This window comes from Jatropha curcas, chromosome 1 (assembly GCF_041381405.1).
Source record: "Jatropha curcas cultivar XTBG-Jc1 chromosome 1, XTBG_Jcur_1.0, whole genome shotgun sequence".
In the NCBI taxonomy this organism is placed as follows: domain Eukaryota; kingdom Viridiplantae; phylum Streptophyta; class Magnoliopsida; order Malpighiales; family Euphorbiaceae; genus Jatropha; species Jatropha curcas.
Window position 1 is genome coordinate 1 of NC_143151.1, and position 14,587 is coordinate 14,587.

Here is a 14,587-nt window from a genome sequence, read left to right on the forward strand (position 1 = left end):
AAATGGATCCTCTCTCCGCCCTCCGGGACTTCACCATTCGCGGAGAGGTCGACAAAATCGTGCGTGTCAACAACGAGTTCCGTTTCGGCTCTGATTATTCCTTCCCTTGTTCTATAAAAACCGCCTATCGCTCCAAGCAAGGCAATCTCTACACTCTCGAAACCCTAGTCTACTTCATACAAAACGCCAATCTCAAGTTCACCGATTACTTTCAAAATGCAGTAGCAGCCGGTATCCCCGCCATCACATTTATTGACCGTAAGCCTCTATTCGATTACCTTACCGGAAAACTCTCCTCCACTGAGTCCATTGTTTTCCCTCTTCCAGAACAGCAACAGCAACTTCAACAACCAAACCAAAACCCTAGTTCTGATCTAACCCACGAGTACCGACCTGATGATCCTGTATTTATTGATTCTCATGATGCTGACGTGGCCGGAGCTGATAATGCAAAAGAAGAGAATTATATTACTATGATATACTCCATGGAAAGGCCTCTCAAGGATCGGGAATCGTTGTTGGAGTGTAAAAACAGAGACTTTTATAGCGTGTTGGTTGCTTCTACACGGCGTGAAGAGGAAAGACAGAGACTTGAATCTCAGCAAAGGAAAGATGGATTGGTGGCTAAGAGTAGATTGATGGGGGCTGATGAGAGGGGAATTGTGTATGGTGATGATATGGGTTATGATTCAACGCCTAAACCCAAAATGCATTTGAAAGGTGGTAAATTTGGGGAGGGAGTGCCTATAATTTTGGTTCCTAGTGCATTCCAGACTTTGATTACTATTTATAATGTGAAGGAGTTTTTGGAGGATGGAGTTTATATACCCACAGATGTGAAGGTGAAGCAGATGAAAGGGGCGAAGCCAGATTGTGTTACAGTGCAGAAGAAGTTTAGTACTGATAGGAACAGAGTGATGACTGCTTATGAGGTTAGAGATAAACCTTCTGCTCTCAAGGCTGAAGATTGGGACCGGGTTGTGGCAGTTTTTGTTTTGGGGAAAGAATGGCAGTTCAAGGACTGGCCATTCAAGGATCATGTTGAGATATTTAACAAAAGTGAGTGCAGTTTGTGCTTTGTAGATTTTGGTGCTTTACTTTTGGTTTTGCATTTTTTTTCTTCTTGTTATTGTTTCTAGTCACGTGGGTTTTACTTGGATGAATTTAGGGTGTGGGGATTTTGTTTAAAATTGTGTATCGTTTGATTTCTAGACATATTTAGTTTTAAATTGTTACAATGTTTCACTGAATTTTTGTGCAGTTATTGGATTTTTCATGCGTTTTGAGGATGACAGCATTGAATCAGCTAAAACTGTGAAGCAGTGGAACGTAAAGATCATCTCGGTGAGTATTTACTTATTTTTTCTGGCTGCTTCATGCTTACAGCCTTGTTTTCTATTAGATTTTGGTTTGCTGCTTGTCCGTGTTATTTTTTTTTACTACTTTACTTTTCCACGTTGTTTGTTTCTTGGCAATTAAACATGTAACACTGGTAATGTGCAGATTAGCAAAAATAAGAGGCACCAGGACAGGGCTGCAGCATTAGAGGTGTGGGACAGACTAGAAGAATTTGTTCGATCGCGATCCCATTCTTGAAGTTCGTAGTGGAGGAGGCTGTTCCTTTTTCCATGATGCATTCAGACACATTGTTATAGCGTAGTTTGGCCAGTCAAGTGTTTAATTTGGATGCCTTCTGTTGAGCTGCATGTTATTTCAACTGCATTCCGGGGACTGCTTGTTGCCAGACTGTTATATAGTTTACTGTGATTAGGCTAACATTGCTTGATCTCTGGATGACTTTTTTTCTTTTCTTTTTGATGCACTTTGGCATATTTGAGTTCACTATCTTGCCCTGTCTGCCTTACCTTTCAATTTGCCAGTTATTTTTGGCTCTTTAAGTAGCTTGCGTCATTTATCTGCAGGCATTTTTCTGGTTGTCTGTGTGATGTTGAATGATCACCTTGTATAATTGAATAGTCAATGTTTATTCTATTTCTGGTTCAATTCATGCTGTGGGATCCATCTTGACGTTTTCTGTAAGATGGAGACTTTTTTTCTTCTTTTGATGATATGATGCGGGCAGAGCAATGGGAGAGTATTTTGTTCAAGTTGAATGATTCCAAAAGATTCAGAAGAATAGTTGGATCTGTTGCTGGTTCATGCTTAACAGCAGCAACACCTTCACTAGCTTCAATGAACCAAGCAGCATGCTTGATAGCCCTGGATATAGTCCAGGTACCTGTTTTCCCCAATAATTTTTCAACTTTGCTGACACGTTGTAACAATAAGTGAATTTATTTAAGCTGTTAAAAGGATAGATATGAAACTTAAGTTGCCTTTGACCTCTTGCCATTTTTGAGGCTCTTATCCAACACTAATTTCCACACATAAGAATCTTGTAAGCATTTTTGTCATCTTGCAAGTACTGTTCCTTCTGAAACCAAAAAAGTGTTAATGTTACAAAAATTAATTGGAAGGAAAGATGGATGACCATCAATAGCTGTAGAGATGATTCTCATGTTTTGTTTTCTTTCTCCATATCTGAAGATGCACTATTTAAATTCCATCAAATGTTTGACATGCTTTTGTTATTGGCACCAGAGAAATTAGTTGATAAATTTTTATATTTCATTTCCATGACAAATGACTATCTTAGGATGGCATTGCAACATTGAATAAAGTGGAAGAAGCTTATCGGCATGAGAAGAAAGCTAAAGAAACAATTGAAGAGGTGATTCGTTCATACTCATTGTATCAGCTTGAAGATACTCTGGATGCTGCTGAGGATGGAGCTGATGAGAACAGATTACTTCCAGCAACGAACAAATTATGGCCTTTCATGGTCACCTGTGTTAAAAATAAAAACCCAGTGGTACTTATTCATATTTTCTGCTTTGAATATGATATGGAAACTTCTGTCTTGATTACTATTAATTGCAGTTTTGAATGCATAATTTACAACAAGCTCCATTCTCATTCTGTCGTCTATTTATGCTTTCTGATTTGCCTGACAAGTTGAAAGCAAAATGAAAGAAATTTCTGTATAAGTGTATAGGATAAATGTTGTCAATAGGGTTGGAATATTGAGTTTATTTATTTGTTTATTATTGTTGCTATAACTCCAACTTGCACGGATTAAGTTCATAAGCACTTTCTGTTGCATAGTCTTCTATCACAACTTTGTTCATTGGCAGGCTGTAAGAAGATGTGTAAGTGTGGTCAGCAACATTGTACAAATCTAAGAGCTTCCACTTTTCCAGCTCCTTTAATCTTTTATGGATTTTTGTTTTTCTTCAAAGTCCTTGCCTAATTTCTGAGTTGCATTTGGAACTAAAATAATAGTTTGTGAATGTAAATATGGTTCGATAATTTCCAATTTAACTGATCTTCGCATTTGGGCTGGTGGCCGGTGCTGGAGCATGAATTATGGTCTGCAGGATGATAGTAAGAATTACGACCCTCCACTCCAAAACCAAGTAAATAGAACTATGGCTCTGATTAATCACGTCATGAATTCTTCTTTCGTTTTTTCCTCCTTTTCTTTTAAATGTTTTTATGTTTCATTCATGGTACCGAACGAATTAGAAAATTTCTCGTGCCAAATTTGATACTACCCATTTCAAGCATTCTCTGGAGTTACGTACTTTTATGACCTAAATTGGCCATGGTCTAATCAAGAAAACACGAATAACTCAGGATTCTTTATGGACAAGTCTGATATGAAACCTGTTCATTGATTTGTGGAAAAATACCATTGTCAAAGTTTTCTTAGATCGGAAGCAACAGGACATGTAGCGAGTGGCCACTCTCGTAAACATCAAGCAGTCCTTCAATCTGCTTCCACCAGAAATCCCTCTCATCTATCAGATTCCAAAAGAGAAAAAGTACTAAAAGTCAAATTTTAGTAAAGTTAAAAGAGTCAGAAACACGTTATGCTTCTCTTGGAGGCATTACAATTTGTCTAGAAGTCAGTTTGAATTCCCTTGTATATTTAGTCTTACAGGCCCATCAAGCATTACAAGTTTGGTAACCAATGAAACCGACCTTCAAGGTCCTCCCTAATAAGCCACATATATGAAGTTTCCAAATTCCAAGTCCCCTGGTTTGAGCTTTGAACACCTTCAAATCCAGGCTTGCCTAGCTGTTCATTATACAGACAGACAGGGGATTAGGCAAAGTTGGTCACCAACACAATCCATTTCTCATTTGTCACTTGTGGCCTCATCTTCCTATAAAGTTTACACTTCTCTTTCCTAATTCCATCAATCTAATCACAAAGAGCTTCAATCTTCACACTGCACAAGCAATTTTTAGAGAACCAATGGCATACAGAGGTCTGTCAATGAGTTTGGCTCTGATCCTAGTGAGTATGCTATGGTCAGCAGCTATGGCTCAGTCCTCCAGTTGTACAAATGTCTTAATAAGCATGTCACCATGCTGAAATATCACAGGGAACTCCTCAACTCCATCTTCGCAATGCTGCACACAGCTTTCTAGTGTTGTTCGCTCGTCGCCACAATGCTTGTGTGAAGTTCTAAATGGTGGTGGCTCTTCACTTGGAATTAACATCAACCAAACCCAGGCTTTAGCCTTACCTGGAGCTTGCAATGTTCAGACTTCACCCCTCAGCCGCTGCAAGGGTAAGAAATTTTCTTTTCAATCTCCCCTATCCTATCAATTTTAATTGAAAAATTGACATAAGCTAATTATAACTTACCTCTATGTGAACAGCTGCTTCTCCGGCTGACTCTCCTGCAGGAACAGCAGAAGTTCCAACCACTAACCCAGGTATAGCATGCTTCATAAATTAAATTACGAGTAAACTTAGTTGACATATAAAGTTTATAACAGATGAGAAGAGTACTATGTATACCCACCAATTCATGTCTTGTGGGTGTGGGAACTGAATCTAAACTGTACCTTCAACAGAAGTGGATGGCACATCAGATGGAAGCTCCATCAAGTTGTCCATGACAATGCTTGCATTTCTGCTCTTTGCAGCATCATATAGTTCAATCTTCATAACATACTGATTTTCACTATTTGCAGTTACCCTATATTATTGTATTTTATAGAATTTTTATTGATTTCTCTTTGGTTGAGGGTTTATGTATTATTTATTTTACATGGCCTCTTACGGGGTTGTTGTAGTTTTGTATTACTGAAGAGACTTCTTGCTCTCTTCCTTTCCCAATAAAAATAATTTCTAGCCTATTCGTATCTGTCAAATGATTGAAAAATCAAGAAAAAGAATATACCATAAGGGCTTAAAAAGAATTGCCTAGAGTGCATTAAATTAGCAAATATTATTATGTACCAAGTATAATGCTGCTGAGAAAGAAAAATCTGTGTCATGGTCAAACACTCTCACTTTCTGCAATAAACTTACACCATCACACAGAATTACATGGAAGAAAAGCATGTCAAAATCAACTTTCTGCTGCAAATTGCAAGTTCAAGCATGACTACTACAGCAAAAAGCTAAGTATCAGTGCAAAAGGCAATTGAAATTTCCATTGAACAGAAGGCAAACAATGGGTGACTCTTGATGTGTTCATAATTACAGAAGCATCCTTGCTACTGTTCCACAATGTCAAACCACACTGTGCAGCTCATAGCTCAGTCATGATACACTTTACATATTCATACCTGCATGGAAAACTAAAAATTTTGTTAATGCACTTATATATGCATGAGGGCATAAGGCCTAAGCACAAATATATCTTCAAAAGGATCACCTCAACAAAAATTTGATCTTGTTTACATCATTGTGCCTAAACACTCTGCATAGTTGGATTGTCTAATCCAATTACAGAATTTTGACAAGAAGAATAAGGTTGCTGTCAGAGGAAAACTAAAAAGGAAAGCCAAGCCCATATTCAATAAATCATTCGGTTCCAAAACCAATTTTTGAAATGAATGGATGTTATGAATGAACGCATCCATTCTGGCCAATAATGCTATAACTCTACTTCACAATCTTTGAGAACCTAACGGTCTATAACATTCTATTCAAAGGCCCGTCTATTATGTCAATCAAATTCCAAGTTCAAACCAAACCCTGTCCCAGACTTTTTGCTTCCATCAACTCAATATTGTTAACGATTCAAAAATAAGCAGCATTCTTAACACATGTTGCAACCAATAAAATTGATCATAGATACTAAGGGAAATAATTATTCAAATGCAAACACCATGTACTTTACATGAATACAATAAATGCAATCCACAACAAAAAGATGAAATATTCAACATCTGTCACAAAAATGCTAATAGATATTGCCAATTTTATTACCAAAATTTAAAAATATGCCAAAGTTGCTACAAAATGCAAATTTCAAGAATGAGATTACATTCTTCTATTCCATATACTAGAAAAATCGAACTGTAGTTCTTTAATAAACAATAAAGGCAATCCATGACAAAAAGATACCAATTAGACATCCGCCATAAAAATGCTAAGAGATATCATCACATGTTTTATTACCAAAATTTAAATACATGCAAAAATTGCTACAAACATCAAGAATGCAATCGCAGTTGCATATTCTTCTAGCCCATATACTAGAAGAATCCGAATTCCATATACTTTATACACACGATAAAGGCAATTCAAAACAAAAAGGTAACATATTTCAACATCGGTCATATAACAAATTGCTACGAACTTCAAGAATGGGATCGCGATCCTTCTAGTCTGTCCCACACCTCCAATGCTGCAGCCCTGTCCTGGTGCCTCTTACTTTTGCCAATCTGCACATTACCAGTGTTACATGTTTAATTGCCAAGAAACGAACAACGTGGAAAAGTAAAGTAGTAAAAAAAATAAAAATAAAAATAACACGGACAAGGAGCAAACCAAAATCTAATAGAAACCAAGGCTGTAAGCATGAAGCAGCCAGAAAAAATAAGTAAATACTTACCGAGATGATCTTTACTTTCCACTGCTTTACAGTTTTAGCTGATTCAATGCTGTCATCTTCAAAACGCATGAAAAATCCAATAACTGCACAAAAATTCAGTAACAGGGCTTCTAACTAGACCAAAGGGGTATACCTTTGGATTTCTGGGCCCAGAAGCTCCGGCACAGAATGATCAAAAAATGATATCAATGCTTGCTACAAGTCTAAGACAAAATCTTGGCCTCAAAATTACATTCAACGTAATAGACAGAGAGATATCAGGCAAAAACTGTCAAATGCTTCCGGAATAGCACCAATTTTGTGCATGAATTTACATGTCATATGCAAATCATAGTAACGCATTGAGCAGGAGAGATAAGCATGCCGAGGTGACCGCAAGACCCCAAACTATCGCCTAGAAGACCCTACACAAGCTACTCGTCAGGCATATAGACGATATCGGCTCCGTAATAGGGTTTTTAACTAGACCAAATGGGTATACCTTTAGATTTTTGGGCTCAGAAGCTCCGGCACGGAATGGCCTGAAAATGATATCAATGCTTTCTACAGGTCTAAGACAAAATATTATGGCCTCAAAACTGCATTGAAAACAATAGATAGAGAGATATCAGGCAAAAGGCCTGTTCCAAAGGCGATATCGTCTGTACGCCTGATGAGCAGCTTGTATATCGTCTTATAACCGATAGTTCGGGGTCTTGTGGTCAGGCCAACATGCCTATTTCTCTTGGTTGATGCATCGTTATGAATTGAATACTCCATATGAATTCATGTGCAAAACCAATGCCACTAAGGAAGCATTCGACAGTTTTTGCTAAATATCCCTCTGTCTATTGCTTGGCATACCAATTATCTAAATTCCCCAAATAAATTCATTACTTACTTTCTACCCATAAAAACCATGTATACATGCTCCAAAAATATTAAATAAAATATAAATAGTAATTTTTTTGGACTGAAATAATACCGATTCTCGGACTGGTGGTACTATTCACAGACCGGTAAACTACTATTTCAGACACAGAAAAATAGAGCGTTACATGGTTGACGTGGGATGCCTACCTTGCTTGCTCGATGAGTCATTAAGAATTGCATACGCAAGATAAATTTATGCTCAAAACCGATGCCACTCCGGAAGCTTTTGACAGTTTTGGCCCAATATCTTTCTGTTGCTTGGCACACCATTTGGAGGAAATAATATTTCTTTTAAGACCTATAGGAAGTATTGAAATTTTTTTGGGGCCAATCCGTGCCGAAGCTTCTAGGCCCAAAAATCCAAAGGTATACCCCTTTGGAATAGGAAGCCCTGTTTGAAGGCCTATTCCGGAGTCGATATCCTCTGTACGCCTGATGGGCAGTTCGTATAGGGTGTTATAGGCGATAGTTTGGGGTCTCTTGGTTAGCCTGGCATGCCTACCTTGCCTGCTCGATGCGTAATTAAGAATTGCATACGACAAGTAAATTCGTGCACAAAATCGGTGCCACTCCAGAAGCATTCGACAGTTTTGGCTAGATATCTCTCTGTCTGTTGCTTGGGATGCCATTTTGAGGTAATAATATTTCATCTAAGACCTACAGCAAGCATTAAAATCATTTTTGGACCATTCCGTGCCAGTACTTCTGGCCTAAAAATCCAAAGGTATACCCCTTTGATCTAGGAAGCCCTGTCTGAAGGCCTCTTTCGGAGCCGATATCGTTTTGTACACCTGACAGGCAGCTCGTATATGATTTTCTAGGCGATTGTTTTGGATCTTGTGGTTGTCCCGGCATGCCTATCTCACCTGCTCGATGCATCGTTATGATTTGCATACCCCATATAAATTCATGAGCAAAATCAATGCCACTACGGAAGCATTTGACAGTTTTGGCCTAATATCTCTCTGTCTATTGCTTGGCATGCCAAATTTGAGACAATAATATTTTGTCTGAGACCCATAAGAAAAATTTAAATCATTTTTGAGCGATTCTCAAATGTCACGGTCCCAAATCACGTATTAAGACCGGACCGTGTGGCGCTTGCTTGGCACACCCTTAAACAAGCCAGCCAAGGGGTATTAATTAGTTATCTGCAAGCCAATAAAGGGCGTAGAACAGCATAATTCTAATATATAATCATATGGGTTCGAATATAAAAATAATCCAAGCATCATCGAACAACACATAGCACAACATCACACATAGGGGCAAAATAGTAATTCTTATTTATATGTCAAATAGTACATCGAGGCAACAAAGATTATAATAAGGCAACTAGTGGCACCTTCTATAGGCGCCAAACGTTCCGAGCCCAAACATGCAAAGCTATAGCTTTTGGTCTAAGAAGCCTTGTGTGACGGCCTACTCCGAAGCTGATATCATTTGTACGCCTGACCGGCAGCTTGTATAGGTCTTTTAATGGATAGTTTAGGGTCTCATGGTCAACCCAACATGCCTATCTCACCTACTTGATGGATCGTTATGAATTGCATACGCCAGATAAATTCACGCTCAAAACTAGTGCCACACGAGAAGTATTCGGCAGTTTTGGCCCAATATGTCTTTGTATATTGCTTGGCATGCCATTTCGAGACAATAATATTTCATCTAAGACCTGTTGGAAGCATTGAAATTATTTTTAGGCCATTCCATGCCGGAGATTCCGGGCCCAAAAATCCAATGGTATAGCCCTTTGGTCTAGGATGCCTTGTCTGAAAGCCTATTTCGGAGTCGATATCGTCTGTACGCCAGACGGGCAACTCATATAGGGTGTTGTAGACGATATTTTGGGGTCTCATGGTCAGCTTGGCATGCCTATCTTGCCTACTCGATGCGTTCTTAAGAATTAAAGTACGCCATGTAAATTGATGTGCAAAATCGGTGTCACTCTAGAAGCATTCGGTGGTTTTGGCCTAATATCTCTCTATTTCTTGCTTGGCACACCATTTTGAGGCATTACTATTTCGTCTAAAACTTGTTGGAAGCATTGAAATCATTTTTGGATCATTCCGTGCAAGAGCTTCCGGGCCCAAAAATCCAAAGGTATACCCCTTTGGTCTAGGAAGCCCTGTCCGAAGGCCTGTTCCGGAGGAAATATCATCTGTACGGCAGACAAGCAGCTCGTATAGGGTCCTCTAAGTGATAGTTTAGGGTCTCGTGGTCAGTCCGACATGCCTCTCTTGCCTGCTTGATGCATCATTATCAATTGCATATGGTAGATAAATTCATGCACAAAATCAGTGCCATACCGAAAGAATTCGGCAGTTTTGGTCAAATATCTCTCTGTCTATTGCTTCGCCGGCCATTTTGAGGAAATAATATTTTTTTTGAGACCTGTACGAAGCATTGAAATTATTTTTAAGCCATTCCGTGTAGAAGCTTCTGGCCCCAAAAATCCAAAGGTATACCCCTATGGTCAAGGAAGCCTTGTCTGAAGGCATGTTCCAGAGTCGATATCGTCTGTACTGATGGGCAGCTTGTATAGGATCTTCTAAATGATAGTTTGGGGTCTCATGTTTAGCTCGACAGCTTAATGCGTTGCTAAGAATTGCATATGTCAGATAAATTCATGGGTAAAATCGGTGCCACACCGAAATCATTCGGCAGTTTTGGCCTAATATCTATCTGTTTGTTGCTTGGTACGCCATTTTGAGTTAATAATATTTCGTCTAAGATCTGTAGGAAGCATTGAAATTATTTTTGGGCCATTCCATGCCAGAGCTTCTGGGCCTAAAAATCCAAAGGTATACCCCTTTGGTCTAAGAAGCCTCTTCTGAAGGCCTATTTCAAAGTTGATATCGTCTATACGTCTAACGGGCAGCTCATATAGGGTGTTCTAGGTATTATTTTGGGGTCTTATGCTCAACTCGATATGCCTATATCGCATGCTCGATGCATTGTTAAGAATTGCGTACGCCATGTAAATTCATGCGCAAAATCAGTGCCACTCTAGAAAAAATCAGTAGTTTTGGTCCAATATCTCTTTGTTTGTTGCTTGGCATGCCACTTTGAGGCAATAATATTTCATCTAAGACCTATTGGAAGCATTGAAATCATTTTCGGATCATTCCGTGCCAGAGCTTCTGGGCCCAAAAATCCAAAGGTATACCCTTTTGGTCTAGGATGCCCTGTCCGAAGGCCTGTTCTGGAGTAAATATCGTCTATACGGATGACGGGCAACTTGTTTAGGGTCCCCTAGGCAATAGTTTTGGGTCTCATGGTAACCCAGCATGTCTATCTCGTCTGCTTAATGCATCGTTATGATTTGCATCAGCCAGATAAATTCATGAGCAAAATTCGTGCCACACCGAAAGCATTCGGCAGTTTTGGCCAAATATCTCATTGTCTGTTGCTTCGCCCGCCATTTTGAGGCAATAATATTTCGTCTAAGACCTATACAAAGAATTGAAATTATTTTCAAGTCATTCCGTACTGGAGCTTCTTGGCCCAAAAATCCAAAGGTTAGATCATGGCTTCATGGCTTCATGTACCAAATATTTTCACATATAATATTTTTTTTGCTGGCAATATAATGTAGAAGTAGAATAAGGGTGAGAAAAATACTTTCATTTAAAGTTTTCTCTTTATTTAATATTGTTTATATTGAATTTAATAATAGGAAAAGTCATTCTCTTTCTTCTTTTCTAACAGATATAAATATAAAGTAAAAAGAAAAAAATATTGGAAGTGTCTTTCTTGCTTTGACTGGCGAAATATTCTGGTTTTTTTTATCTGAAAGAAAAGGAAATAAAATATAAGGATGGCGAGAAAGAATAAAAAATATTGGAAGTGTCTAGGAAGCCTTGTCTGAAGGCCTATTCCAAAGTTGAAATCATTTTGTACGGCTGATAGGCAACTCGTATAAGATCTTCTAAGGGATAGATTGGGGTCTCATGTTTAGCCCAGCATGCCTATCTCAACAGCTTGATGCGTTGCTAAGAATTGCATATGCCAAATAAATTTATGCGCAAAATCAGTGCCACACCGAAGTCATTCGGCGGTTTTGGCCCAATATCTCTCTATCTGTTGCTTGGCACGCCATTTCAAGGTAATAATATTTCGTCTAAGACCTAGAGGAAGCATTAAAATTATTTTTGGGCCATTCCATGTCAGAGCTTCTGGGCCTAAAAAATCCAAAGGCATACCCCTTTGGTCTAGGAAGCCTCTTCTGAAGGCCTATTTCGAAGTCGATATCGTCTGTACACTTGATGGGCAGCTCATATAGGGTGTTCTAGGTATTAGTTTAGGGTCTTGTGGTCAGCTTGGTATGCCTATATCGCCTGCTCGATGTGTTGTTAAGAATTGCGTGCGCTATGTAAATTCATGCGCAAAATCGATGCCACTCCGGAAGAAATCGGCAGTTTTGGTCCAATATCTCTCTGTTTGTTGCTTGGCATGCCACTTTGAGGCAATAATATTTTTTCTAAGACCTATAGGAAGCATTGAAATCATTTTTGGCAATTTTGGGCCAGAGCTTCCGAGCCCAAAAATCCAAAGGTATACCCGTTTGGTCTAGGACCCCTGTCAAAAGGCCTGTTTCGAAGCCAATAACGTCTTACGCTTGACAAACAACTTGTATAGGGTCATCTAGGCGATAGTTTAGGGTCTTGTGGTAAGCCCAACATGCCTATCTCACCTACTTAATGCATTGTTATGAATTGCATATGCCAGATAAATTCATGCGCAAAATCGGTGCCACACCGGAAGCATTTGAAAATTTTGGCCAAATATCTCCTTGTCTGTTCCTTCGCCCGCCATTTCGAGGCAATAATATTTCGTCTAAGACCTGTACGAAGCATTGAAATTATTTTCGGCTCATTCCCTGTCGGAGCAGCTAGGCCCAAAATCCAAAGGTATACCCCTTGGTCTAGGAAGCCTTGTCTGAAGGCATGTTCCGTAGTCGATATCGCATGTACGCCTAAAGGGCAGCTCATATAGGGTTTTCTAAGCAATAGTTTGCGTGGTCATCTCGGCATGCTTATCTCGGCTGCTCAATGCATGGTTAAGAATGGCATACGCCACGTAAATTCATGCACAAAATCGGTGCCACTCCGGAAGCAATCGGCAGTTTTGGTCCAATATCTCTCTGTCTGTTCCTTGGCACTCCAGGCAATAATATTTCCTCTAAGATCAGTAGGAAGCATTGAAATCATTTTCAAGCCATTCCATACCGGAGTTTTCGAGCCAAAAAATCTAAAGGTATACCCCTTTGGTCTAGGAAGCCTTGTCTGAAGGTCTTTTTCAGAGCCGATATCGTCTGTATGCATGATGTGAAGCTCGCATAGGGTCTTCTAGGCAATATCTTGGGGTCTCTTGGTCAGCCCAGCATGCCTATCTCACCTGCTTGATGCCTCATTATGAATATCATACACCAGATAAATTCATGCGCAAAATCAGTGCCACACCGGAAGCATTCATCAGTTTTCCCCCAATATCTCTTTTTCTGTTGCTGGGCAAGCCATTTTGAGGCAACAATATTTCATCTAATACCTGTAGGAAGCATTGAAATTATTTTTGGACCATTCCATGCTATAGTTTCTAGGCCCAAAAATCCAAAGTTATACCCCTTTGGTCTAGGAAGCCTTATCTGAAGGTCTGTTCCGGAATTGATATCACCTCTATGCCTAAAGGGTAGCTCATATAGGGTGCTCTAGGAAATATTTTGCAATCTCGAGGCTAGCCCAGCATGGCTATCTCGCCTGCTCGATGCGTCGTTAAGAATTGCATATGCCATATAAATTCATGCGCAAAATAGGTGCCACGCCAAAATCATTCGGCAGTTTTGGTCCAATATCTCTCCATTTGTTGCTTGGCACGCCATTTTGAGGCAATAATATTTGGCCTGAGACCTGTAGGAAGTATTGAAATCATTTTCAGGTCATTCCGTGCTGGAGCTTCCAGGCCCAAATATCCAAAGGTATACCTTTTGGTCTAAGAGGCCCTGTCTGAAGTCCTATTACAGAGCCGATATCATCTGTATGCCTGACGGGCAGCTCATATGGGGTCTTCTAGGCAATAGTTTTCGGTCTCGTGGTCAAGTTGGCATGCCAATCTCGCTAGCTCAACGCGTCGTTAAGAATTGCATACGCCATATAAATTCATGCGCAAAATCAATGCCACTCCGGAACCATTCGGCAATTTTAGCCCAATATCTCTCTATCTGTTGTTTGGCACGCCATTTTGAGGAAATAATATTTCGCTTAAAAACCTGTAGGAAGCATTGAAATCATTTTTGGGCCATTCATGGTTGGAGATTCCGGGCCCAAAAATCCAAAGGTATACCCCTTTGGTCTAAGAAGCCTTGTCTAAAGAACTATTTCGGAGCCGATATCGTCTGCATGCCTAATGGCAGCTCCTATAGGATCTTCTAGGCAATAGTTTTGGGTCTCGTGGTTAGCCCGACATGCATATTTCGCTTGCTCGATGCGTCGTTAAGAATTGCATACGTTATATAAATTCATGCACAAAATGGGTGCCACTTCAAAAGCATTCAGCCGTTATAGCCCAATATCTCTCTGTCTATTTCTTGGTACGCCATTTCAAGGTAATAGTATTTTGTCTAACACCTGTAGCAAGCATTGAAATCATTTTTGGTCCATTCCGGTGCTTTCGATCCTAAAAATCCAATGTTATACACATTTGGTCTAAGAAGCCCTATTTAAAGGCCTATTCCGGAGCCAATATCAGTTGTA

The 14,587-nt window shown here is 39.5% G+C and overlaps 1 protein-coding gene and 1 pseudogene across 2 annotated transcripts; both read left to right on the forward strand.

Annotated features, from left to right (window-relative positions):
- The first annotated feature begins 2 nt into the window (after nucleotides 1-2).
- PHP (PLANT HOMOLOGOUS TO PARAFIBROMIN) lies at nucleotides 3-1,842 on the forward strand. The gene is made up of 3 exons (XM_012210985.4): nucleotides 3-1,059; nucleotides 1,262-1,344; nucleotides 1,504-1,842. The coding sequence occupies exons 1-3, from the start codon at nucleotides 3-5 to the stop codon at nucleotides 1,594-1,596; spliced, it is 1,233 nt and encodes a 410-aa protein (XP_012066375.1). The 3' UTR covers nucleotides 1,597-1,842.
- Nucleotides 1,843-2,095: 253 nt separating this feature from the next.
- Nucleotides 2,096-5,214, forward strand: LOC119371152 (non-specific lipid transfer protein GPI-anchored 26-like; annotated as a pseudogene). Its single transcript, XR_016322106.1, has 4 exons — nucleotides 2,096-2,235; nucleotides 2,657-4,640; nucleotides 4,732-4,788; nucleotides 4,930-5,214. The product of XR_016322106.1 is annotated as a non-specific lipid transfer protein GPI-anchored 26-like (transcript).
- Nucleotides 5,215-14,587: the final 9,373 nt, after the last annotated feature.

Bases quoted from the DNA above. Each gene is read 5' to 3' on its own strand.
- PHP (XM_012210985.4), top strand. From the start codon at position 3: ATGGATCCTCTCTCCGCCCTCCGGGACTTCACCATTCGCGGAGAGGTC. The intron at 1,060-1,261 runs GTGAGTGCAGTT...ATTTTTGTGCAG, and splicing joins TGTTGAGATATTTAACAAAA to TTATTGGATTTTTCATGCGT. The intron at 1,345-1,503 runs GTGAGTATTTAC...GGTAATGTGCAG, and splicing joins GGAACGTAAAGATCATCTCG to ATTAGCAAAAATAAGAGGCA.